The sequence below is a fragment of the Lingula anatina genome, chromosome 7 (genome assembly GCF_051362555.1).
Source record: "Lingula anatina isolate TDL-2025a chromosome 7, LinAna3.0, whole genome shotgun sequence".
NCBI lineage: Eukaryota > Metazoa > Brachiopoda > Lingulata > Lingulida > Lingulidae > Lingula > Lingula anatina.
In genome coordinates this window covers 7,306,580-7,330,536 of record NC_141773.1, presented here as the reverse complement: position 1 = coordinate 7,330,536, position 23,957 = coordinate 7,306,580, and the positions used below count along the sequence as shown (strand labels likewise).

At 36.6% G+C, this 23,957-nt stretch overlaps 3 protein-coding genes across 5 annotated transcripts; 2 read left to right on the top strand and 1 right to left on the bottom strand.

Moving 5' to 3' along the window:
• The first annotated feature begins 824 nt into the window (after positions 1–824).
• Positions 825–5,139, top strand: LOC106155186 (kunitz-type serine protease inhibitor bitisilin-3). Its single transcript, XM_013529887.3, has 5 exons — positions 825–1,719; positions 2,482–2,499; positions 3,326–3,397; positions 3,828–3,903; positions 4,404–5,139. Exons 1-5 carry the CDS (start codon positions 1,660–1,662, stop codon positions 4,568–4,570), a joined length of 393 nt encoding a protein of 130 aa, XP_013385341.2. The 5' UTR covers positions 825–1,659; the 3' UTR covers positions 4,571–5,139.
• Positions 5,140–8,770: 3,631 nt separating this feature from the next.
• Positions 8,771–13,445, top strand: LOC106155185 (uncharacterized). 3 transcript variants are annotated; one of them, XM_013529884.2, is made up of 6 exons: positions 8,775–8,948; positions 11,237–11,254; positions 11,989–12,060; positions 12,325–12,408; positions 12,514–12,604; positions 13,105–13,445. In XM_013529884.2, the coding sequence occupies exons 1-6, from the start codon at positions 8,889–8,891 to the stop codon at positions 13,269–13,271; spliced, it is 492 nt and encodes a 163-aa protein (XP_013385338.1). In that variant the 5' UTR covers positions 8,775–8,888; the 3' UTR covers positions 13,272–13,445. The 3 variants fall into 3 exon arrangements, with proteins under 3 accessions (XP_013385339.1, XP_086872838.1, XP_013385338.1); XM_013529885.2 differs by lacking the exon at positions 12,325–12,408 and having other exon boundaries at positions 8,771–8,948; XM_087016712.1 differs by lacking the exon at positions 11,989–12,060 and having other exon boundaries at positions 8,772–8,948.
• Positions 13,446–16,231: 2,786 nt separating this feature from the next.
• LOC147760684 (uncharacterized) lies at positions 16,232–20,675 on the bottom strand. Its single transcript, XM_087017144.1, has 3 exons — positions 20,294–20,675; positions 19,720–19,804; positions 16,232–16,410 (listed from the first exon to the last, which is right to left on the bottom strand). Exons 1-3 carry the CDS (start codon positions 20,474–20,476, stop codon positions 16,232–16,234), a joined length of 447 nt encoding a protein of 148 aa, XP_086873270.1. The 5' UTR covers positions 20,477–20,675.
• Positions 20,676–23,957: the final 3,282 nt, after the last annotated feature.

The following is a 23,957-nucleotide window of genomic DNA, read 5'->3' as shown; positions in this document are numbered from 1 at the left end:
TAATTGTTACCTCCGGCAAGGAGGTTATGTTTTCACCCCTGTTTCTGTTTGTCTTTCTGTCTGTCTGTCATCAACATAACTCATAAAGTTGTGAACCGATTTTGATGAAGTTTTCAGAAACTGTCAGAAGTGGGCCAAGGAAGAGATGATTAGTTTTTGGTCGTGATCCGGATCAATAATCAATCAATAATCAATAATCAAAAAATAAAGTTATGGACTGATTTTGATGAAATTTTCAGGAAATGTCCGAAGTGGGCCAAGGAACAGATGATTAGTTTTTGGTGGTGATCTGGATCAATAATCAATCAATAATCAATAATCATAAATATCGAAAATCATAGGGGTGAAACGGCATTGGATGGATACTTTGCTACCTTGGCGGAGGTCTGCGCTTTCTGAATGCTTTTCTAGTTTCAATTTGTTGTTGATGAGCCAGGCGCGAACATCAGCCACACAGTTGGTTAATTTATCCAAAGAGGGTTTAGGATACTGTATATCACAGCAAGTAGGCCTATAGATCCGAGTATAAACAGCGTACATGGGGTATCCAAGTTTGTGATGACGTAAGACAGCACCAAGTGGCAGGGTATAAATGCAAAACAAAAATGGCCCAAGGACACTGCCTTGGGGCATCCCAAAAACAAGTAGTGAAAGATCAAAATCAATCTTCGTGTACATGTGACACTGCCCAGTAGCGACGTTTCATTTAGAAGAAAAAACACTAATCGAGTTTTCGAAGCTGTATAACACGAACCGAACTAAATCCAAAAATAGATCTCGTAATAGGTGTGTGTTTAGGTGTGTGGTTAAAAAAAAACGGGTTATAAGAGAAATTTAAACTCAGCAATAATGGAGACTTTCTAAAACGCGATAAAATTGGTGGATTGCTCGCAGCAGTAAGAGACCATATTGACCTTTAAAGGAAAGAGAAGTTTATCATAAATTTAGATATCAATCGAGCAAAAATGAATATTGAAAGACCATAAAAATGAAAATCTATCCGGTGTTTTGATTCGATCCCGGTGTCCTTATACCTAGAAATCTTCAGGACTTGAGGGAAAATGGGGTATGCGATTTTACACTGTTTAATATAAAAAAAAGTGGACGAAGGGTATTTTACTATAAAATGCAGAGCAAAGAGGTAGCTTGGTTTTTTCATATTTCGATTTTTGCACTGTTTTTAAAGGCAGTGGGGTATAAAAGGGTATCTTGGGGCTTAGAGAAAAATCGAGACACCTGCCTCTCCCTGGTTCTACTTCTGACTATGTATTTGTCGCATGCTTCCTCAAGTCAAACTTGTTTAAGCAGTATACTTTTTTCGGGAACAGGTTTTACAGGTTTGATCTATCATTGTCAGCACAATTTAAATATCGTTTCATGTTTTTTTGTGATATTAGTTGATTACGTAAATAGTCAAAACAAGTTTAAAGGTGCGACGAAATCAATCGCCCGCGTTTTATTATGATAACAAAAGAGGAATTGCACTCTAGCTCTGTAACAAGTAAAAAAAGAAGATCACCTGACGATGCAACCGATCCGGTTCTTAGCCTGTCATGTGAATAAGCCATGGGGCGTTTTACATAAATAAAGCCAAAAGTGTTATCAGCACATAAAGCAGAAGAATATTGTCTGCGTACACTTATAAAGGGGAAATTCAAGATGACAGCAACCGTAACACTTGGTTTTGTTTTGCTGATTATTTGCGCGACGCAGGGAAAGGTATGACTCTCTCTCGCGTGCACTTGTACACTTTAATTTTAGTGTTGAGATATATTGTGCAGCTTCACGATTTGATGTAATTGCTGCTTAAAAGAGTGATTGGGTAAATGAAAGGTCTCTAATTGTTTTCCAGTTCTGGCATCAAATGGCATGAGCTCAATTTGGTCAAGCAATCTTAAACTACATTTTGTTGCATAATGATGAACTAGTTTTTGTAGGTACGGGTGTGCGTATTGGTAGAAAATTGCATGCATAAAAGTTTAAAAAGAATTTAATAAAATGCATGCTCTAACAGGGATCCAATGCAACTGCTTTAAAATGGGTGTGATATGAGTCTCCCTGGCTGTGTGGATTAAAGACGGGATGAAATATTCTGAATTTGCTGCAGTTTTTTTACCTCCGCCAAGGAGGTTATGTTTTCACCCTTGTTTCTGTTTGTCTTTCTGTCTGTCTGTCATCAACATAACTCATAAAGTTGTGAACCGATTTTGATGAAGTTTTCAGAAACTGTCAGAAGTGGGCCAAGGAAGAGATGAATAGTTTTTGGTGGTGATCCGGATCAGTAATCAATCAATAATCAATAAAATGCAGAGCAAAGAGGTAGCTTGGGTTTTTCATATTTCGATTTTTGCATTGTTCTAAAAGGCGGTGGGGTAAAAAAAGGTTTAAAACCGAACGTCGATTACAACACACAGTTCGAAACACGTCAGCTGAATTTATCGCCAATTGTTATCGTTATGTTGTTCTTGTTTCTCTTTACAGGTACTGCCTGCTGGTTGTGTAAGTATTAACAAGTGCTTGTTTTGGTTTTTTTTTTTGTTTGTGTGAATCTTCTTGTGTCCATTAGCTATTCGTACGCTTGGCTGTGTAGTACCATAGCTGAAGCATTTGACCTTATACTGTATGGTACATGAATATTTGGTGTGGTTGGTTTGATTTCCAAGTCAACTTGACATAGAGCAATTATGGCAAAAGGCGAACCGGTTCAGTCTGTCCACATGGTCTAGTGCACATTATCTTTCAGTGCAGCAGCTGTCAATATCTTGGTCGCTTTTTGTTTCTACAAACGCTGTTGTCCAAAAAGTCTGTTACACGTTCCTGATGAGTTTCCGAATTATTTGCTTTTTTAGTCATTGTTGGGATAATTACCTTAAATGTTGATGGTATCGTTTATAATACATCATTAGTTTTATCTCTGGTATAATCTGGTATAATCTAGGCCAAATCTCAACTCTTTTTATTGTGGAAGTGTACCACACTATTCTTGAGACCACGCCAATGTCTTCGAAATGAGAACCAGATTGTTGCAGAGATCGGTGACAGGAATGGTAGTAGTCCTAGGAATGGAAGTCCAGGATCTCATATGATTATGGTTACATGTAGCCGTAGTATTGGGGCTACATATAAGATAAATGTCACCTGGACAAAGTAATGGAGACCGAATTATGATTCTTAGTCGTCTACCATTCCTGTCACACCGGACTTGGAGTTTTTTATACGAAATAAAATACATGAAATAAGTAGAAAACTTGATTATGCTGGCATTTGTATGTATTGGCTATAAAATGTGCATCGAACATATAAGCATCTGTATTTCTATACCCAGGCTGCTGTAACCTGCTTTGCTGGCCAGAAATGTGTCACCTTTCCTTATCCAAGATGTGTTTCAACATGTCAGGTGAAAAGATTTGTGTTTTCTTTAATTATAACTGCACATTTCTCATTTAGGAAATATATGTAATTTTTAGTTTAGAGACAATGAAAAATGCTAGAATATAAACTCCTATGCATTCTTCTTTTCAAATAATCATTCAATTATCAGATCAGCTGCTTGTTTGCTTGTGCAAATTTTTATAAGATTCAATATCTATATATTTTCCTCAAAATGAATTTATTTTTGATAATATTAAAATATGTATTGTTTAAATAAATATATTGGTTTATAAATCAGTTAAATCAGCTTGACTGTTCGGTTGGTGACGCTATCCATACAAATACGAATGTACAGAATAAACTAATTGTCAAAATGTTTGCTTAATTTCCGTTTCTGTTTATGAATACTTTGGTAGAAAACTGGTTTTCAGTGGTGTTTAATGATTTGCTTTTAGACGATGAAGTGTCCTAAAGGAGAAACGTGCGTTCAGGGCAAAGTCAATTGTGCTCAGCGCCATCCACGCCATATTCGTAAGTTATTCTTTCTTTTTTTTCGAGAAAGCACATCTTCCGTCATTTATTTAAATTCAGAACAACTTATCAGACATAATTTAAAACTTATTTCTGCTTCATGGGCCAACAAAGTAAAGTTATTTTATGGGAGTGTCAGAAGTGCTGGTCATACTACTTTTGTATTCATTGTACATGTAGACTTTATCACAATCACAATTAAAGTTCACAGTGCGTGATATTATGGTGATATATTCTTTAACTAGTACTTGCATATAATGTGCTCCGGCATGTAACAGAACGTCACAGTCTAATTAGGTAGAGTTTTTATGTGATAAATAGCCAAAAAAGATTGAACAAGGATAAGAGATACCCTGCTTACTTGCGAAGCCCCAGTAGATGGCACTCCGGACAAAATTATTATTGGTTTTTATTAAAAATGCGACTGCCAAGTCAGATTTTATTTCATTGTTTTATATAGCTATTAAACACCCTTTTAGTTACCCATTTAAAAATTTTAGCACTTTGTGAGCATCCAAAAGAACGAGGGTGGTGTGTAGATTATGCGGTTCGGTACTACTTCAACAGCAAGTCCAGGCAGTGTGATGCGTTTATCTACTCGGGATGTGGAGGAAATGTCAATAACTTTAAAACTTTGGAGGACTGTTGGCGTGAATGCAAACAGTGAGGACATATACACTCTGAACTGCGAGCTTATGATTCACTGATGCTGTCTAAATGAACATTGAGTTCTAAAAGTGTGACCGACCTGAAAATAGTGATATTGTTCTTTAGAAAAAAAAAAAAAAAAACTTTCAATAAGTTTTACTTCTATCTGAAAGAAAAAATTGCGATGATGTAGTTTCAAGATTATTCAGCTTTATATTTCAGATATATCTACATTTCGAAGTCTGTATTGGGATTTATTTGTATATTCATTGTTTTTAGTTACGTGTATGAACATTAACGTAATAATATGTGAGATGTTCCCCGACTTTAACAGTAGTTTGTGCACCAGCAGATGTTTAATTTTTATAAGTAATAATACAGATATAATAACATTCAATGGGCGTCGTGTTATTCACAGTATGACATTGTACAGTTTATAGTGAATTATGTAATTTTGTCTCCAGAATATCAAAAGTAACGGGTTGATCGGTCATTCTTTGCACTCTCCTCTCTCATTCCGAATTTTCATTTCATTTCATATGTAGAATGCCCTAGCTTATATGGCCAATAAAAACAAAGTGACTACAAGATTGTGGTGTTTTTAATACCCATTCCTTTGATTTAACTTATAGATTAACAAGAATACAAGGAAACATACTAAACTAACAACCTTACCAAAATTATCACATTTATTAATTTTGAAAGGTGAATTAATGTCATTTTAACCATCCACTTGTATAATTTTAACAAAGCTCATGTGGATTGATGTGATTTTTGAACTTATACTAATGAGTTTTGTTATATCTTTTGTTCTTTGTTTAGTAACAAAAAGCAAATTTTAGCCATACTTCACCATATAAGGTTCTCAAGTTGTTCTTTAACCACATTATGACATAAGGCTTTTAACCAGACTTAATTCCGGTGTACCATGAAAATCTGATTCCGACAAAATGTGACTCCCCAGTCAGATTTTCATTATGAAAATGTGACTCCCCCCACGAAATTTTTACTCCCCCCCCCCCCACAAAACTTTATAAATCTTATTTTATTTGAGTGTATGACTTTTATCTTGTAGTATGCACAATGGAGAGTCAGAGGGGAGTCTGATTTTTATTTGACTGGGGGAGTCAGATTTTCATGGGAGTCAGATTTTCATGTTACACCGGCATAAAGAGACACATTAAGTGAAACAAAATCTCACAGTATTCACAGGGCAGAAGACAGGGCTCCACTGTTGATATGCTCGCTACAATATCCTGGCAATTGTTTGAAGTCTATGTAATGTCCATTTGCAATATATATAAGACTTTCCCCACTTTTTGATACTAGAAACTCGGGTTTCTTGGTTGTACCTCGGTCTGTTCTTTTACCAATGGCGGTGTCGCGGTCTAAGAGCTCTCAGGCATACCTTAGTATTTGGTCTCAGATGTTACCTAGGACCCCCTGAACACATGTAATCGTTATCGAATGCAAAAAGCACAGCAAATCCAGGCCTGTAGCCAGCAATTTCAAAGGGGTGGTTCTTTTTCTGAAAGAGTGGACCTCTTACCATGAAACCTTCATGTCTCTAGATGAATTTTTTTAACCAGAGGGGACCTTTTCCTGGCAAAAAGGGGGGGTTCCTTCGAACCATCCTACCCCCCCCCCCCTCCCCAGCTACGAGCCTGAAATCCCAACTTCAGAATGAACTTTTCTGAAGTTCATTCTGAAGTTGGGATTTCAGAATGAACTTTTCTGCCCCAGCTCAGATCAGTAGCTAGGGGGTCTATGGCTTGTTTTATACAAGAACATAAATGTCGCATTTTACAGATGGAAATAAATTCTGTAGGATAATATTTAATGGTGTAGGCATGGCTTTAAAGCAAATTAAAGAAAACTTGATTGTTCATGTACAGGTAAGAAACTATCAGCCTTTAGAACTCCTACATGCATTTACTATAGTATTTACACCTTTTCCACTTTTCCAATGTCTCACAGTGTCATGTGAAAAATGTATATTTTGTGAATGAAGTAAATATGAAATTTCTTTGGATTATGAAATGGGAAAAATTGAGGCAGTTTGCTAATTTTTAGTTAAGATTTTTGATTTCAGACAAAAAGAAGTACGTACTAGGTAGTATACTCTCTAAATGTCGTATGGTTGTCTGGTGTCAAGTGTCTGGGGTTTTTTCACATGACTCTGAAATAGATAAATAAATGATGTTGAATGAGTGACACATATATCAAGTGACATATCAATTTGATTAAAGGGATAATAACTGTTCGTTTTGGCAAAAAAAAAAAAAATTTTGGAGTAAACAACAATTTTCTTATACATGTACTTACTAATGGTTAATGAATCCATTTCTACATTCAAAGTTAGTCCCTAGGGATTTTTTTCTAAAAAAATTGATTTTTTTGTAATAATCTCTTAAGAGATTATACCACAAATCATAAGAGATTATAACAGAGCATAGCCATCTGTGGGGGTCGGGTGGTCCGATGACAAGCTCAGATATCAGAATAATAGCTATAACTGCCGTTTTCGTGGTAAAACAGAATATACTTTATTTCTATGAGTTGTTTACAATGTTTTTATCGCGAAATACAGATCTCATACGAAGAGTTATTATCCCTTTAAGATGTGCTATGCACAAGGTTATGTGAGTGGAACGACGTGTATTTAATTTTGCTCGTGTGTAGCATACACATAGCATACAAGTGCGTAGCATTTTCTTTTCTGGTGGTGTACTGTTGCATTGTACTTGTTTATGTCATACACACTGCCACGTAATATTTAGCTAACAGTAACACTTGATGGCCTCTCCAACACGTTTTTTTTTTTAATTTGTGGTATTAGTGGTCACGTATATATTATAGTCAAAACAAGTTTAAAGGTGCGACGAAATAAATCGTCCACATGTTTTATTGTGATAGCAAAGCATCTCAGGAGTTGCACCCCACGAGGAAATATGAGTTGGATATTAGATTAATTATAGTTTTAAATGTAAGAAAAAGTATCTCGATATCTCTCTTCTGTAAATACGTTGGCATTGAAAAGGCCGCTACATGAAAGAGCACAAAACCCAGATACTTGTGTTATGGTACAAGAAACTGATATATTGTCTTTTAATGTTGCAGTGATACACCTTGTATTCGTTATTTCATGTAGTCACAATATAATCTCCCCGTGTATAATCGTACCGTCTACATGTACCTCAGACGTTCTATCACTCAAGCGGTTACAAAGAATGCGGATTCAAACCTAAGTGTACATGTAACACCGCCCAGTCACCAGTCACGACGTTTTATTTAGAAGCAAGGAAAAAATCGATTTTCTGGAGCTGTATATCACGAACCAACGAAATTCAGAAATAGATCTCGTGCTAGGAGTGTGCTTTGGTGTGTGGTTTAAAAGAAATGGAATGAGTTATAGCACAAATTGACAGTTGGTTATTAGGGTGCCTTTCTAAAAAGCCATAAAAACCGGTGGATTGCTCGCACCAGTAAAAGGCCATATTAACCTTTAAAGGTAATATGAGTTAATTATAACTTTACCGGGTAGATATCAATCGAGCAAAAAAAAAAAAAAAAAAGATTCGATTCGATTCGATCTCGGTGTCCTGATAGAAAACTTCTAGATATTAGAAAACATCTCCTTTTCACAATGTTTACAGATAACAATAACTAGCTAGCTAGCTAGCTAACTAACTAACTAACTAACTAAATATATATATAAATAAAAAGCTGACGTACAGAAGTGCTGCTATCCAAGTAGACTCGCCTTTGCCTTAATTATTCAGCAAGAGGATAAAACGGCACAGCATAAAGCTGGCAGTTCCAGGACTTGGCTCAAGGAAGGTAGGGATATGCAATTTCATGAGGTTTAATATAAAAGCATGAACGAATGATATTTTACCATAACGTGCAGAACAAAGTGGTAGCTTGGTTTTGTTTTATTTTGATTTTTGCCCTGTTTTTAAGGAGGGTGGGGGTAAAAAAGGGTACCTCGGAAGCTTAGTGAAAGACCAAGACACCTGTCCTTCCTGGTTCCGTTTCTGACTATCTTATGTTTCCTCAATTTAAGCGTGTTTATGCACTACTTTTCTCGGAAGCGGGTTTTATCTGTTATTGTCATCACAATTCAAATATCGCTACCTTTACCACTCCTAACTCTGTAACAGGGAAATAAAGAAGATCACGTGACGATGCAGCCGACCCGGATCTTAGCCTGCCATGCAAATAAGCCACGGGGCGCTATATATAAATAGAACGAAGAGAGACAAGGCTTTATACACGTCATCAGCACAAAAAGCAGAATAACGTTGTCTACGTACGGATATAGAGGGAAACTCAAGATGACAGCAACTGTAACTCTTGGTTTAGTTTTGCTGATTATTTGCTCGGCGCAGGGAAAGGTAAGTCTCTCTCTCGCGCGCGCTTATATTTAGTGTTGAGATATGTGTCACGATTTTGATGAAATTATCGCATAAAGGAGCAATTGGGCAAATAAAAAGGCCTTTACTTTGTTTTCAGTTCATGTCATAGACAAAAGAAAAAATAAATAATAAAATAAAATATTTTAATAAAACAAGAAAATAGGCGGTTTATATAATCTCATGGGAGGTTGCAGTAGCACAATGCATTTATGTCCTTCTTAAACGAAAAGTAATAACACCATCAGATGTAAGGTGACTGTCTCAGGTTACGTCGTGTTAAGGCCGGCCAAAAAGAAAAAAAATGATATATTTTAATGCTTATTCTATAAAAATACTATTATTAAATATGATTTATACTTCTTAGTTTTAATAATATCTTATGATGACAATTAATCACTTTAGCACAGGATCGGTAATACAGGTAGGCCCATGAATTTAAGATGCAACAAATAACGTTTAAGTAATTCCTCATGCTCCACTTCTATATAAATAGCTGGTATATATTAATATATATTGAATATATACATATTAATATATATTGAGGGCAGAAAATTCGGCCATAACAAATTATACGCGTATGTGCCAATGACAGACTATACAGTGATATTATTTGAGAAACATCTGCTACACATTCCGTTCCGTTGACACGTGCACACGGTCATCATTTCACGTGCGCCATTTTCAACGATTCTTGTGCAGCGATAGAAACATACAAAACGCTCTACTGGCATGTCTTGCAGCGCAACAGTAACATTAACAACCACTCTTATCCATCCTATATTTCAATGCCTAGACTTGTCATCTTGGCAACCTTGATTATAAATAGGCACACGATGCACAACAGAGCTTTTTATACATAATATGATTCTTTTTGAAGTTACAATAATATAGACAACCACCATAATCCATCCTTTATTTTAATGCTTAGACTTGCCAGTTTGTCAACTATGATTATAAATAGACACACGATGCGCGACAGACCTTTTATACATAATATGATTCTCTTTGAAGCTGGATTTTAAAGATGGTATCTTAACTGCATTTTTTAACTGTGACTGCACGCGGGGTCGTATGTCCCAAAGCTAAAAAATTTAAAAATGCTAAGCCAGTGTGCTGTGATAGAAACTCGGAAAAAAACTAGTATGTCCCAAAGCGTGACAGCTATATTAACAACCACTATAATCCATTCTAAATTTCAATGCCTAGACTTGTCATGTTGTCAAATAGTTTAAATATAGACACACGATGCGCAACAGACTTTTTTTATACATACTATGATTCTTTTTAAAACCAAATTTCAAAGGTGGTATATTTACTTTTTTTCTTTAACTATGACTGTACGATGGGTCATTTGTCGCAGAGAAAAAATACAAAGCTAGTGTGCAGTGACAGAAGCTCAGAAAAAGCTGACCGCGACCGCAGCGTGACAGTTATATAAACAACCATCCTTTATTTCAATGCTTAAACTTGCCAGTTTGTCAACTCTGATTGTAAATAGACACAACGTGCAACTGATCCTTCTAAACATAATATGATTATTTTTAATGTGGCCTAGTTGATTATAAAGGTGGTATTATAAATGACACATCTGCCAATATTGCCATTCCTTTTTTTGTTTTAAAATTGTGACTGTGATGACTGTGATCTGGTTTGGCGGGTTGAGAGGGTGATGAAAAAATGAGTATGCAAGAAACAAAAAAGTAAATTGGTTAACTAGCAACAAACTTGCTGGTCATAAAACAGAGTGAAAAATAATCTGTAAATTACAGCAAATGCTCCTCAATATCACAGAAGTATATGCTATCCAAAATAAAACCGGTAAGGAAATTTCAAGCCATAAACCAGTTTCCGAGTTTCTGATTTTTATCGTCACAAGTGGAATTCACCAGTCTCTATATCCATTATTACTGGAGTGACATATATAAACACAAATTGAAGTAAACATAAATAGCTTGATGATCAAGGGAGAAGTGTTGAAATCTCCAAGAATATTATACGAAGCAATCAAAGCCAAAATTGAAGATCGATAAAAAACAACCAGCCATCCACAAGTAAATGAATCTTATCAGTATACCATAACAAGTATTTTCTAGGAAAATTAATTGTGTGCTACATAAATTTCTAACACACATTATGTCCTTAAAACCGAACGTCGATAAAAACATCGAGCTCGAAACACGTCTACTGATTTTATCGATGAATGCGCTCCTATTGCCAATTATTATCGTTATAGCACACACTTATGTTGTTCTTGTTTCTCTTTACAGGTACTGCCTGCTGGTTGTGTAAGTATTAACAAGTGCTTGTTTCGAACGTTTTTTTGTTTGTGTGATTTTTTTGCGTCCATGAGCTATTCGTATCGCTTGGCTGTGCAGTAGGCCTAATTATGGTACACGTGGCCTTTGTTGGATATGGTTGGTTTGATTTGTGAGTCAACTTGACATCGAAAATGAATTGTGAAAGGTTCAGTGATTTATGTGATCTAGTGGCAGCATTATCTCTCAGTGCAGTAGCTGTCGACATCTTGGTCGCTTTTGTTTGTTCGCACACTGTTGTCCAAAAAAGTCGGCTATACCTGAAGACTGTCTAAATGTTGGCATTTTTCGTCAGTGTTGGAATAATGACCTTATATATTGATGGTATCGTTTATGAGACTTCATTAATTTTTCCTCTGGCATAAACTAGGACAAATCTGATAACCTTCCATTGTGGTAGTGTACCAAACTATTCTTGAGACTACGCCATTGACGTCAAACCCAGATTGAAAAAACAAATTGTCGCGGAGACCGGTGTGACAAGAAAGTTTGTTCTAGGAATGAAAGTCTGGGGTCCCATATGATTTGTACAGTTTAGGGTTACATGTAGTCGTAGTATTAGGGCTATATATGTGACGATTGTCACCTGCACACGTAATGGGAAACGTGTTACGATTATAGGAAATTAAATAAATGAAATAAAAAAAACAACTTATATTGATTATGCTTACATTAGTAGTCATAAGCTGTATTTCCGTACCCAGGCTGCTGTAACCTGCTTTGCTGGCCAGAAATGTGTCACCTTTCCTTCTCCAAAATGTGTTACAACTTGTCAGGTGAGAAGATTAATTTGCGTTTTCCTTAATTATAAATGCATATCTTTAGTTTAGAGACAAAAAATATATAAATAAATAAATAAATAAATAAATAAATAAATAAATAAATAATAAATAAATAAATAAATAAAAAAGCCAGAATATATACTTTTTAAAACATTCTTCTTTTCAAATAATCATTCTTCAATTATCAGGTCAGATGCTTTGTCCATTTGTATAAAATGTGTATTGTGTAAATGATGTAGAAATTATTTCAATCTGCAGGTTGTTAAGTGCTCTTCGGGTAATAAATGCGTAGAGACATTCCGTGGTGCACACTGCGTTGCAGTTGAGAAGCTTGACTGTTCGGTAGGTGACGTTACTTATACGAAATAAACTGATGGTCAAAATATTTGCTAAATGTTCGTTTCTGTTTATGAAAACCTCAATGGCGTTCAATAATTTTACTCTTAGACGATGGACTGCCCTACAGGAGAAACGTGCGTTCAGGACAAAGTCATGTGTATAAAGGCGCCATGTCCACAGCCCGAACCCCGCTGTGTTCGTAAGTACTTTCTATCCGTTTTCTCAATAAAGCACCAATTCCGACATTTCTTTATATTAAATTCGAAAAAGCTATCAGACAATTGGAAAATTGTTCCTGCTTCATGGGGCGACACAGTTTAGTTATTTTACAGAAGTACTGGTTATACTGCTTTTATTTTCATTGTACACGTAGACTTTATCACCAGCCCAATTAAAGTTCTTAGTGCGTGGTATTATGGTGATATATTCCTTAACAAATATATAATGTAGAAAAGCATATTACAGAACGCCATTGTCTCATTAGGTAGAGTTTTTTATGTGCAAATATGCCAGAGATTAGCCAAATCAGGTGGAACAAGTATAAGAGATACTCTGCCTTACGGGAATCAATTTGCGAAGCCCCAGTATAGATATCATTCCAGACATCAGTTTTCGTAATTAAAGAAATGTGTGACTGACAAGTTAGACTACAGCCAAGCATTTTGTATCAACTAAAGAATACCCTTTTAAAATTTTTAGCAATCTGCGAGCTTCCAGCAGTCCCCGGGCTGTGCAAAGCCTATATGCCAAGTTACTTCTTCAACAGCAAGACCGGCCAGTGTGAGACGTTTATCTACGGGGGATGTGGAGGGAATGCCAATAGGTTTAAAACTTTGGAAGACTGTCAGAATGCATGTCTCATGTAAGGAAAGATTGTCACTGCAGACCGAATATACACTCTGAACTGCGAACATATATTTCACCGAAAAACAGTACTCTTGCTGTCTTAATGAACACTGAACTGTACATATGTGACATGCTAAAAAAGCGATATTGTTATGCAGAAATAAATACTATCAAAAGTTTTACGCCTATCTAATCGAAAAATTGCGATGACATACACACACTGGACAAAAGAAGTGTCACCCCTACTGAGCCAATACTACGGGGGAGATAAATGACTGTGGAATGATATGCTCCTGGTATCATTTTATTAACATCAAATTTCACAAAAAATCACAAAATGAGAACAAAATATACATTCTAAAAAAATATGTAGTTTCAAGTCCAAAATTAGTACTTAGTGGCATAGCCACGTGACCTAATAATAGGTGCCAGTCTACGAAGCAAGGATTCGTATAATTGTCTGATGCGTTCAGGGCTTATGCTGGCCCAAGCATGAAACACTGAATATAACAGAGTTTCTCTGCTGGTTAGACGGGCATTTGTAAAAAGTTTTGACATATCATTCCACACATTTTCTATTATGTTTGTATCCGGACTCTGGGCAGGCCACATCACCTTGCGAATGTCATGTTGGTCAAACCAATCATCAACTGCTCTGGGCCTGTGACAAGGAGCATTGTCATCCTGGTGAACAGATGGATAATTCCTTTCACCAAACATGTTAGTAATAGATGGTAGCAAGCCTGACTCCAAAACATCGATATATTTCTAGTGATTCATGTTTCCATTAACCACTATCAATTCTCCCAAGCCATGGATGCTGATGCAGCCCCACACCATGATGAATATGCTGCTCCGGGTTCGAAAATTCAGTGCATGTGGTTCAAATGCTTTACCAGCAGTTTGCCAGCATAGTACCCGTCTGTCATCAGAGGTCAGACCAAAGCGACACTCATCAGAAAAAATATATAGGACCAATTGTCATGAACTGTCCAGTTCCAGATCCTGTTGACCCTAGTTTACTCTACGTTGCCTGTTTTGTAACGATATAAGAGGTTTCAGTCTTGCTACCCTGCTGTACACTCTCTGAGCATGTAACCGACGCCTAGCAATTTTCACAGACACATTCTTATGTGTGAAATTGTTCCACTGTGTTGTCAACTGACAAGCAGTGTCGAACTTTGACAACCTGGACATCAAAATCAGTCGTCGGTCTTCACGGCCAGTATTTTTTCTTGGACGACCCATCAGAGGCAATTTGTCTCTTGATCCAGTGTTTCTATACCGAGACCAGACCCTCTGCACGGTTCTGACTGAACAATTCAATTGTATCGATATTCTGACATTGCTTATATTCCGCCTCTTCAGATTAATAACTTGCACCTATAACCGTTAGATAATTACCTGTATCTTGCCATACTGGAGGAAGACAGGAATAACATTTGCTGTACATGTACAAGACCAAGAATACAATTCCATGGTATAGCGGTTTTATACTCATTAGTCACATTATAAGTAGACCAGGTATTATAAGTACCCAAGATCTGCCTACTTTTATTACTCTGAGTTAGGGGGTGACACTTCTTTTGTCCAGTGTGTGTAGTTCCAAGATTGTTCAGCTTTATACTTCAGATATATCTGATTGTTACCCGTAATGCATTACGAAGTCTGTATAGGGGTTTATTTTATATGATTATTGTTTTTAGATACAGGCTTGACATTTAATATGGATTATTTTTTTCCCAAATCATTTGTTTTTTCCTATTTTGCTGACTGATAAATGAAAATAAGGATTAAAATCGTGTTTTAATAATTTTTAATTGTCTCTTTGATGTCATTGTGACATCATTTCATTATTATTATTTTTTTATTATTATTGATTATTGTTTTTAAATATATGTATGAACATTAAAGAAAAGCTATTGAAATAAGCCTTTTATTGATATGCAACATGTTGGTATATATTGGTCCTTTGATGCCACCCACCTTTACATCTTTAAAAAGGCAAGAAAATAACACATGATAATTTGCTTTTTGGAAGGTTATATGCCAATAAGATAATGGCTTAATTGGTTAAAATAAGCATGTTGAAATAAAACACATTTCATGAAGAAGTAAAGCAATACTTTATGTTCGAACATGATGCATCCAATATGCCTAACAAAATATTCATGTAGCTGCAAATTGGATATCTAACACCCGTGCATTTAAATGTCGTGAGAGCGTCTAATAAAGTATTGATTAGCCTTGTATTTACTGGAAAATCATAAAGTTTAAAGAAAAAAACTTAATTTTCGGGTAAAATAAATGTGACAAAATATCGCAGCCAAAGGACAGTTACAAAAAATGAAAAAAACAAACCTTCAAACATGTGGAATGCCCTAGCTTATTTGACCAATTAAAACAAAGTGACAAGATTCTGCTGTACGTAATACCTATTCCACTGTTTTAACTTATAGATTAACAGGAATACAAGAAAACATACTTTATTTATTTTGAAAGGTGAAGCTAACCCTATTAAATAAAAGGCACCTTAGATATTTGTGTAACACAATTAATAATAATAATAATAATAATAATAATAATAATCAAGAAAAAGTTCACGATCATCCCTTCATCACATAGGTATACCATGTTAAAGTTGCAGAAACAACAATTTACGCACCCGTTTTCGAGTTCTAAATTTGTAATTTATCTTGTTACAAGTGAGATTCGTCAGCTGCTGTCTCCGTTTAAAAAATGCCCGAATGAGACACAATACGTTTTTCGACGGCAATGCTGTGCACAGTTTTGATATCCTAGATCAAGGTGGTTAATGGGAAACTCCTTAAAATAATAATTTAAAAAAAATACAAAATTGTAAGAAAAAGCTTAACGCTTTAAAAGGAGAACGTGCTAAATGCTGAAACGCGTCATACAATTATGATTCCCTGTCACCAAAGGTTATATAAGTGTATAATATATGGTCTACAGAGCCTTGTTAGACTTTATTCGGACAGCATACAGCCCAAGCATCAGCGGGGTGAATGTCGCAGTAATAACCCTTCGGGCAGTCCTGTCTGTTCAGGCACCTGCCACAGCAAATCGGACCACCATTATTGGCTAGCAGAGGATCGTCGTACCTACCATCACTTCTTAGACAAGGCTTCTCTGGTTCGACTTAACAGAAATACAAAATTATGTTATTTGTCGAATGAAGTTTGCTTGGCAAGTTGTGATGTTGCAATATGCACACACTATAAGATGATAAAAATAGGTTGGTGAAAACAAACGATAACACACATAGCCTATACAGCAATGATAAGAGAATGAAATGTATTTCATTGTACGTATTATTTCAATTCAAAATCTGAAGACAACGCTATTAAATGGGGGTGTGCGTTTAATAACTATACTTACAAAGGTACTAGTACATGTACACGAAGATACTGACTATATAAAGTAGCAACCCCAAATATATTCAAGCGAGACATGTACCTCCGGTGTCTTGAAAAGGGGAGGATTATAAAATTTACCACATTTGGCAGGTGGCTGGGAGCAGGGGTAGGTGATACAGTAAATTGTTTCCTGAACGTACTCCTCTCCCAGAGGACATTCTAAGTTCTAATAACAAAAAACAAACAAAATTATAGAGAGAGCTAATGAGAGATTGTTTTCTTCAATCAGGTAATGGTTTTATACCGTAGTGACAAAGGTGAAGGATCGAACCAGGTAAAAGGATATTTTTTAATAAGCTAGAAGTCTTTCGACACATCTTTGGGCATGCCTGTTTAGGATTTTCCAACAGGAAAAATTTCCCCCACATTCCCTCCACAAAACTAAAGAAATAAATGTGAAGAATCAGAGATGCATTAAATGAATAAATAACATAATTAATTAATTAATTAATAAAATCCGACTTAATTCAAATGTTAGGTTACAAGTTTTTTTGGCATTCCTCCAGTGTTTCGAAATCATTGGCGTTTCCTCCACAGCCTCCGTAGATAAACTTTTGACACTGTCCAACAGTGCTGTTATAAAAATATCTTGGCATGCAGGCTTCACGCAGATAGAAAAGAGAATGCTCTACATGTATGTAAGAATCAAGGGATGTCTTTAACCTGATACCAAAGTTTGATTTTTTTCACTTTCTTGCTTACGTTTTTCTTTGTCTTTCGTAAATAAGAATACATATTTTTACGTCAAGTACCGTGACATCTTGGGCCTTGCAAAATGTAATAAAGATTTAAGGTAACAGTTAGGGGACATTACAACTTCATATCATGACCATGTAAGTTGTTTGATCTTGAGTAACATATTTTAAGTCTGTTTTAACATATTTAAAATACATTTCCAGGATGATCTAGAGGAATGCTGGGTAGAAAAAGGTGAACAAAGAAAGGTGGGTTCGCACCTATGTATTATATACACATATCATCAAGTGGAAGCATATTTCACAGTGTGACACTTGCCATTTGAATTGCGAACAATGTATAATATGTGAAAACGTTCGCGTACAACATCAAACTTAAATATTTGATATCTTTTATACATTACATGCTGAACAAGCACTCGAAAAAAAAAAAAAAAAAAAAAAAAAAAAAACAGAATGGTTCACGTGTAAAGCATTATAAGATATCAAAATGTCTATTATTGTTTTAACATATTAAAATATCTATTTTCTAAGTTAAGAAATAAAAAATGAAAAATGTCCATTAGCTTGGTAGTTGATCAAATATGATAATTATGAAACACAAGCCGTAAGTTTTCATACCGTAACCTTATGCCCCTATTTCACACAGACCACGAATCCCACGAATCGCCAGGAATTGACAAATTTCAGGATTCGTGAGAATTCGTGAGATTTTGCAAATTTTCTGGCCTAATTCGACACGCTCTACGATTCAGTTACGATACAGGTGCGACAGTGTTACGAATGTTCGTGGGATTCGGCTGGAATCGCACGAATATTGTCAAAAATTCACTACGATTATTTGGAATCGGGAGTTCGTGGCCAAAATATTGAACAGCTCAAAATGTTTGCCACGAATTCCCGATTGATCAAGAATTGCAAGAACTGACTACGATTATATACGTTAAGAACTTCACGAACTGATTACGATTCAACCACGAATCCTGAACTTTGTCAATTCCTGGCGATTCGTGGCATTCGTACCCTAAGTTCTAGATTCCGGTATTGCCAGCTCGATCTTGATTTCATATATAACCCATATCAACAATACCGGCTGTAGTGAACAGCGGCCATGTTGCCCTTCCGTCAATCAAATAGAACTGCTCCGCAGTGAATCTGCAGTTGAATGTCATCAGACCAATATGAAACGTAAAACAGATTTAATTCTGCTTTTTAAAATTTTATTTGCTGTATTTAAGATGTAAAGTGAAAAAATAAGTAATATTCTTCGAAAAGAAAAGATATATCCAATGTTTTGTATTTTTTGCTTATCAAAGAACATTAAGTCCTGAGATATACACTACCACAATACACGTGCTTGCCGTGTGCCAAATTTGACAGCTACACTGTATGCCCGATACCACTATAACCCGCACGAAAACGAAGTAGATACTCCAGCGCAGTAGACTACTGCAATCATACTGCAAACATGCTTCAAATCTGCTTCGATAGGGGAGCTAATTAGCATATTTGAAACATGCTTCTATCATGCTGCTAATCTACTGCATTAATGCTCCTCCTCTGTACAACCCTAGGTTATTTTTGAAGTAGAATTGCAGTAGGCTATACTGCATTTCTACTGCAAATATGCTCCACACCACTACTGCGTTAATGCTTCTTTGCTACTTCGATACTACTGCATTTTCATGCGGGAAGGGCTGCGCAATGGCTACACCAAAATCAGTTTTTAAAGCAGAATGTTGCTTGTATTGTGGCACTGACCTTTGACTGCATGATATTTTCAATTCAGTCCGCGCCAGGCACTAAAAATGCTTATTGTCTCGTCTGCACGAGATAACTTCAGCGCAAGGCGGGAAAGGCAGCTCCAGGCGGCCAAACCTGTGACGTACGAGACTTATGACTTCCAAATATGGATCCAGGCGGACACAGCTGTGACGTGTGACTTCTAAATTTGGAAGCGCCCCAGGCAAAATTTTGTAGAAGAAAGCCCTCAGATTGTCGATGTTCGTCAGAGCTAGTAAAAGCGACTCCTTCATAAGGTATATTTAAGAAGCTAGCTTTTACGTAGCTCAGACACTCAGGGTAGGGATTCGTGTTCTGTGTGAAATAGGGGCATTATGGCCAACCAGGACTTAGGCTTTCATCAGACTGATGTGTGAGTTACTGACCGCTAAAAGGCCCTGGCTATTATACGACGACGCTTTACCACATACTACAGTATGAAGACATTCTAGCTTGTGTTTTAAAATGATTATATATAAAGAAATAAAATGATTAAAACTTTGTCTATTCTCTGCCTTTCTCATGAGTGTATCTTCCCGAACTGGATCACTTACGTACACACCGTGGCGGCACACACACCGATTCTGAATTGACATCTCTGTTCAGGACACAAGTTTCTCCGTCAGGGCACTTTATATGCTGAATAATAATAGTTAAAAGATCACAACTACAAGTGCGAGTCAGTGAAACGTGTTTTAATACGTGCAATAATATCCTTGCGTTAAAGGGGTCCAAGATAATTCAAATGTTTTAACTTAATATTTAAGGTAAACGTAACCGATACAATGTTCTCCTCTCTTCTCTATATATTAATGTATTAGCTGTCTTTGGCCTCTGCCACTACTAAATGCCTCAACGCTACGATTAAATGCTATGTTTCATTTTCTGATTTTGTCCTAGACCTAGAGTGGTTAAGTGTCATTCAATTGATCAAAACAGCCACTTCCACTGAAACTTTAAAAATACAGTACCAAAATCTATTATGCACTTTCTCTATCCCTACCTGCACGGGCGAACTATAATCTAATATTATATAGATAGACTCTATTAGATGTCCTCGCATAAATGAAGACGTACATATACATGTTTAAGTCACGTACTTTTATAAAGACAACATCATACACTTACATCATACGTTACAGGACAAGTCTTTTGGCATTCCTCCAGTGTTACGAAATTATTGGCGTTTGCCTCACAGCCTCCGTAGATGAATTTCTGACACTGACAGTCGTTGCTGTCGAAGAAGTACCTTGGGATGCTGTACTCACAGGGACCGGGATCTACAGGGTCCGTACATATAGCTGTGAACATAACAATTACGATAAGATAAAGATAGATAAATAAATAAGATACGATAAAAACAAATTAAAAAATATATATATATAAAATATAGGAGAATCCAACTATGTCTTTTCAAGCATATTTCTTGATACTTAGTCATGAGAAATGACTTGACATCGGAGAATTGCTTAGTTACACAAAATTCGTTTCTTATGTATCTGAGTAGATAATCGTTTCAAGAAACGCTGCATATTGGATTTTGCCTTGGTGAAAGACGGGAACATTTCCTTTTTAAGAATATGGATTTGTTTTTACTGAGAAATTAACTGTATCGCTTACAGCGAAGGTCTTAGGTTCCAGTATATATAAATATGTACGGGGGGGGGGGGGGGGAGGGGGGGTGAGGGGGGCAAAAGTATTGCACCTTTTTTCTTTAAGGGGAAAAACAGCTGGATTAGTTAGTTTTTTCAATTGTCATGTTATTGAAAACTGACTGTGTCAAGTAAGTATTTTTATTTTAGGTTTAAAGAACAGTGCGTTGCCTTTACATAACACATGCTATTATGTCAGGATTAATATTTTGTTGGATAGTCACGTGATCTCAATATGTCCACCATCCTTCTAGGCATAGACTGATAAAGGTTCATTAAACTTCTGGGGGTTATGCTGGCCCAGGCTCTAAAGGCACTTTGGATTGGAGCGTTTCTGGTAAAGAGGCGATCCTTTGCCACTTGGTTTTCAACATCCTGCCAGTCGAGAATTTCTATGTATCGCTGGTGATTCAACTTTCCATTTATCAAGCTCACCAACACCGTAGAAACCAATGTAGCCCCAAACCATTAGTGAAGTGGCCTGTCTAGTGAGGAAATACATATTTTCTGGTAGACGACAAGTGGATGATCTTCTCCGTACCCTCACTTGTCCACCCACGCTGTTAACTGTGAATATGGACTCGTCAGAAAAAAAATGGCAACAATTCTGACCTACTGTCCAGGCAATGGTTCTTGCATCCAATGTCACTCTTCCGCGTATGTTTATCCAGGTGGTGAATGGCTTCCTCCTGGCAACCCTGCTGTGAATACCTGAAGCATGGAGCCTTTTTGTACAGTTCTTTTGCTAACCTCAACCTGCAAACTGCGCAACCACTGCAACGCTAATTCCTTGCACGGCTCAAACCTCCTTAGCCTTGACAGCATAAAAAGGCGCCTGTCGTCCCTTGGGCGGCCACTTCGGTCTAACTTATGGGCATCACCAATGTCCTCCATCCTTCTGCAATCAAAATGCACAGTTCGAGGAGTTACACCATATATGGCATCTATCTAGGTAACATTGATACCCTCTTCCCTTAGAGAAACAATTTCTTTCCTTCTTCATTTGTGAGCTCCCGTTCCTTCACCATGGTGGCAACGTGACAGCTAAAAGAACCTTTTACCTTCGGATGCACCTTTTATAGTACACATGGATGAAAACTCATCTCTGGTAAACCGAGAAATAAACCGAAAAACACGTAGAGTAATTATATGTACGTCACCCGTCTGTATGTGTGTGCTTGGTTTATCTTAAATAACAAACAGGTATGATATCATTTGTTGCATTTCCAAACTATCCAAAACAATATAAATAGGTTCTATCATTACAATTACTAGTTTCTAGTAGCTGTCTAACATTCACATCCATATAAGCTGTCTAATGTTTAACATTTTATATTTCACTCACGGACGCAGCATGGTGGCTTCTTACAAATTACCACATCTTGAAAGCAAGTTTCTCCTTTAGGACACTCAATGGCCGTCTGAAAACATTGATTTATGTGTTTGAATAAATTTCCTAAATTCACATTTAAGTTTTTCTTTCCTGAACACTGAACTACTAAACAATGTGAATTTTTCTGAAGAAGTGAGAGAGAGCCCTCCGTCTCCTCTGTGGAACTGGACTCGTATGTCTCTGCTTAGCTGATTTACAGAGGCTAATTAGCCACTGTTGTGACGACCCGATATGTCCTACGACCAGAGAAGGCCAGATATGTTCTCGGACACATCTGGCTCTAAGCAATTAAAGTCATATACTCCATTCTCACAGATTTTAGATCGATCTATCCCTGTAGGGAGTCCCACTAGATTACTGTCAGCTTAGTCGGCTTAAGCGTCTGTCCCGCCTACTAAAAGCTGTAAGGGGGTAATTTACTACCGTGCGCGCTCGGCTGACATCAATTTAGAGTGAACCCCCAGGGAGTTAGGTCGATCTAGATGGACCGATCTCAATCTTTGGGAATGCAGTCTAAGTGTGAAAAACAAAGAGGGGACATCCTGACTGAAATTAGGGAAGAAACTTCTGGACCTCTTGTTATAAGAGACAAATTTCCTGAGAAGCTTAAAAAAACATTGACACACACTCACACAGTATATATATATACAGTATATACTTCAACACATTGAAAACTTGTTTGAAAACTATGTCTTCCATTATACACTTATGCAGGTATTACCCTTTCTGTCAGTAACATCTGCAGGCTGTATTAATGGGAAATACACATCATGCGGAATATTACACAGTATCTGTTGTGAATAATTCAACAGCGTTTATACAAGTACATACGGCAGCGGTATATATATATATACATGCAGTATGTGCTGGTATAAATGTACAGTTACTGATACAAAAGGAAGAGATAAACAGACTAAATAGCTAAGGGCAAATTCTTTCAAAAATAATAATTGACATGAAAATGACAAATTACAACAAAAAAAAGATGAATGGTTATGATTAAAATGAATGGTAAAACGTAGTACTTACGCAGTTACCAACACGAGCCTTGAAAAAGATGTGACATATGTTTATTAAAATGATAAAGGAGAAATGCACGCGAACAAGGAAATGTTCATTAACTTTCGTAAAATGTATTGACACCGGACTAAAACAGACAGATTGTGTTCAGCTTGGATTTTTGTGTATGAGAGAGAGAGAGAGAGAGAGAGAGAGCTTAAAGGGCAGTTCATACGTGTAGTTCCGTTCCAAGCAAACAGGCTATATAATGGCTTGTCAAAAATATGGTTTCACATATCGTCATATTGTACACTGCAGAACAAATACATTTAACATTACAACGAGCAATATTACACGTGCTTTTTGTCAGCGGTCACGCATGATCCGTCTTTAACACTTAACCAGTCCATAAGCCAAATTGATATTCAGCAATATAAAGCACGGTATCAACATTGTCATCATTTTGATCCTCGCTGCCAATTGCTTTTCTTCTGTGTGGAGCCTGTGTGAACAAACCGTCTCGAACATTCCTTTATTACCGTACGTCACTGAGAGAATGTGTACGCTCTTATTGGTCTAGAAGTGCTGAATGTGACCTTGGCACTGTTCTTCTATGCAGATAAGGACATGGAAACCCGTATGCGTGTTCGTCGCAAAAACATGACTAATACTGACAGATTTTGCATTATACTGGTTTGTCAGGAGTTAAATTCCTTACAAGAAAGTAAATTATCATCTATAAGCGTAT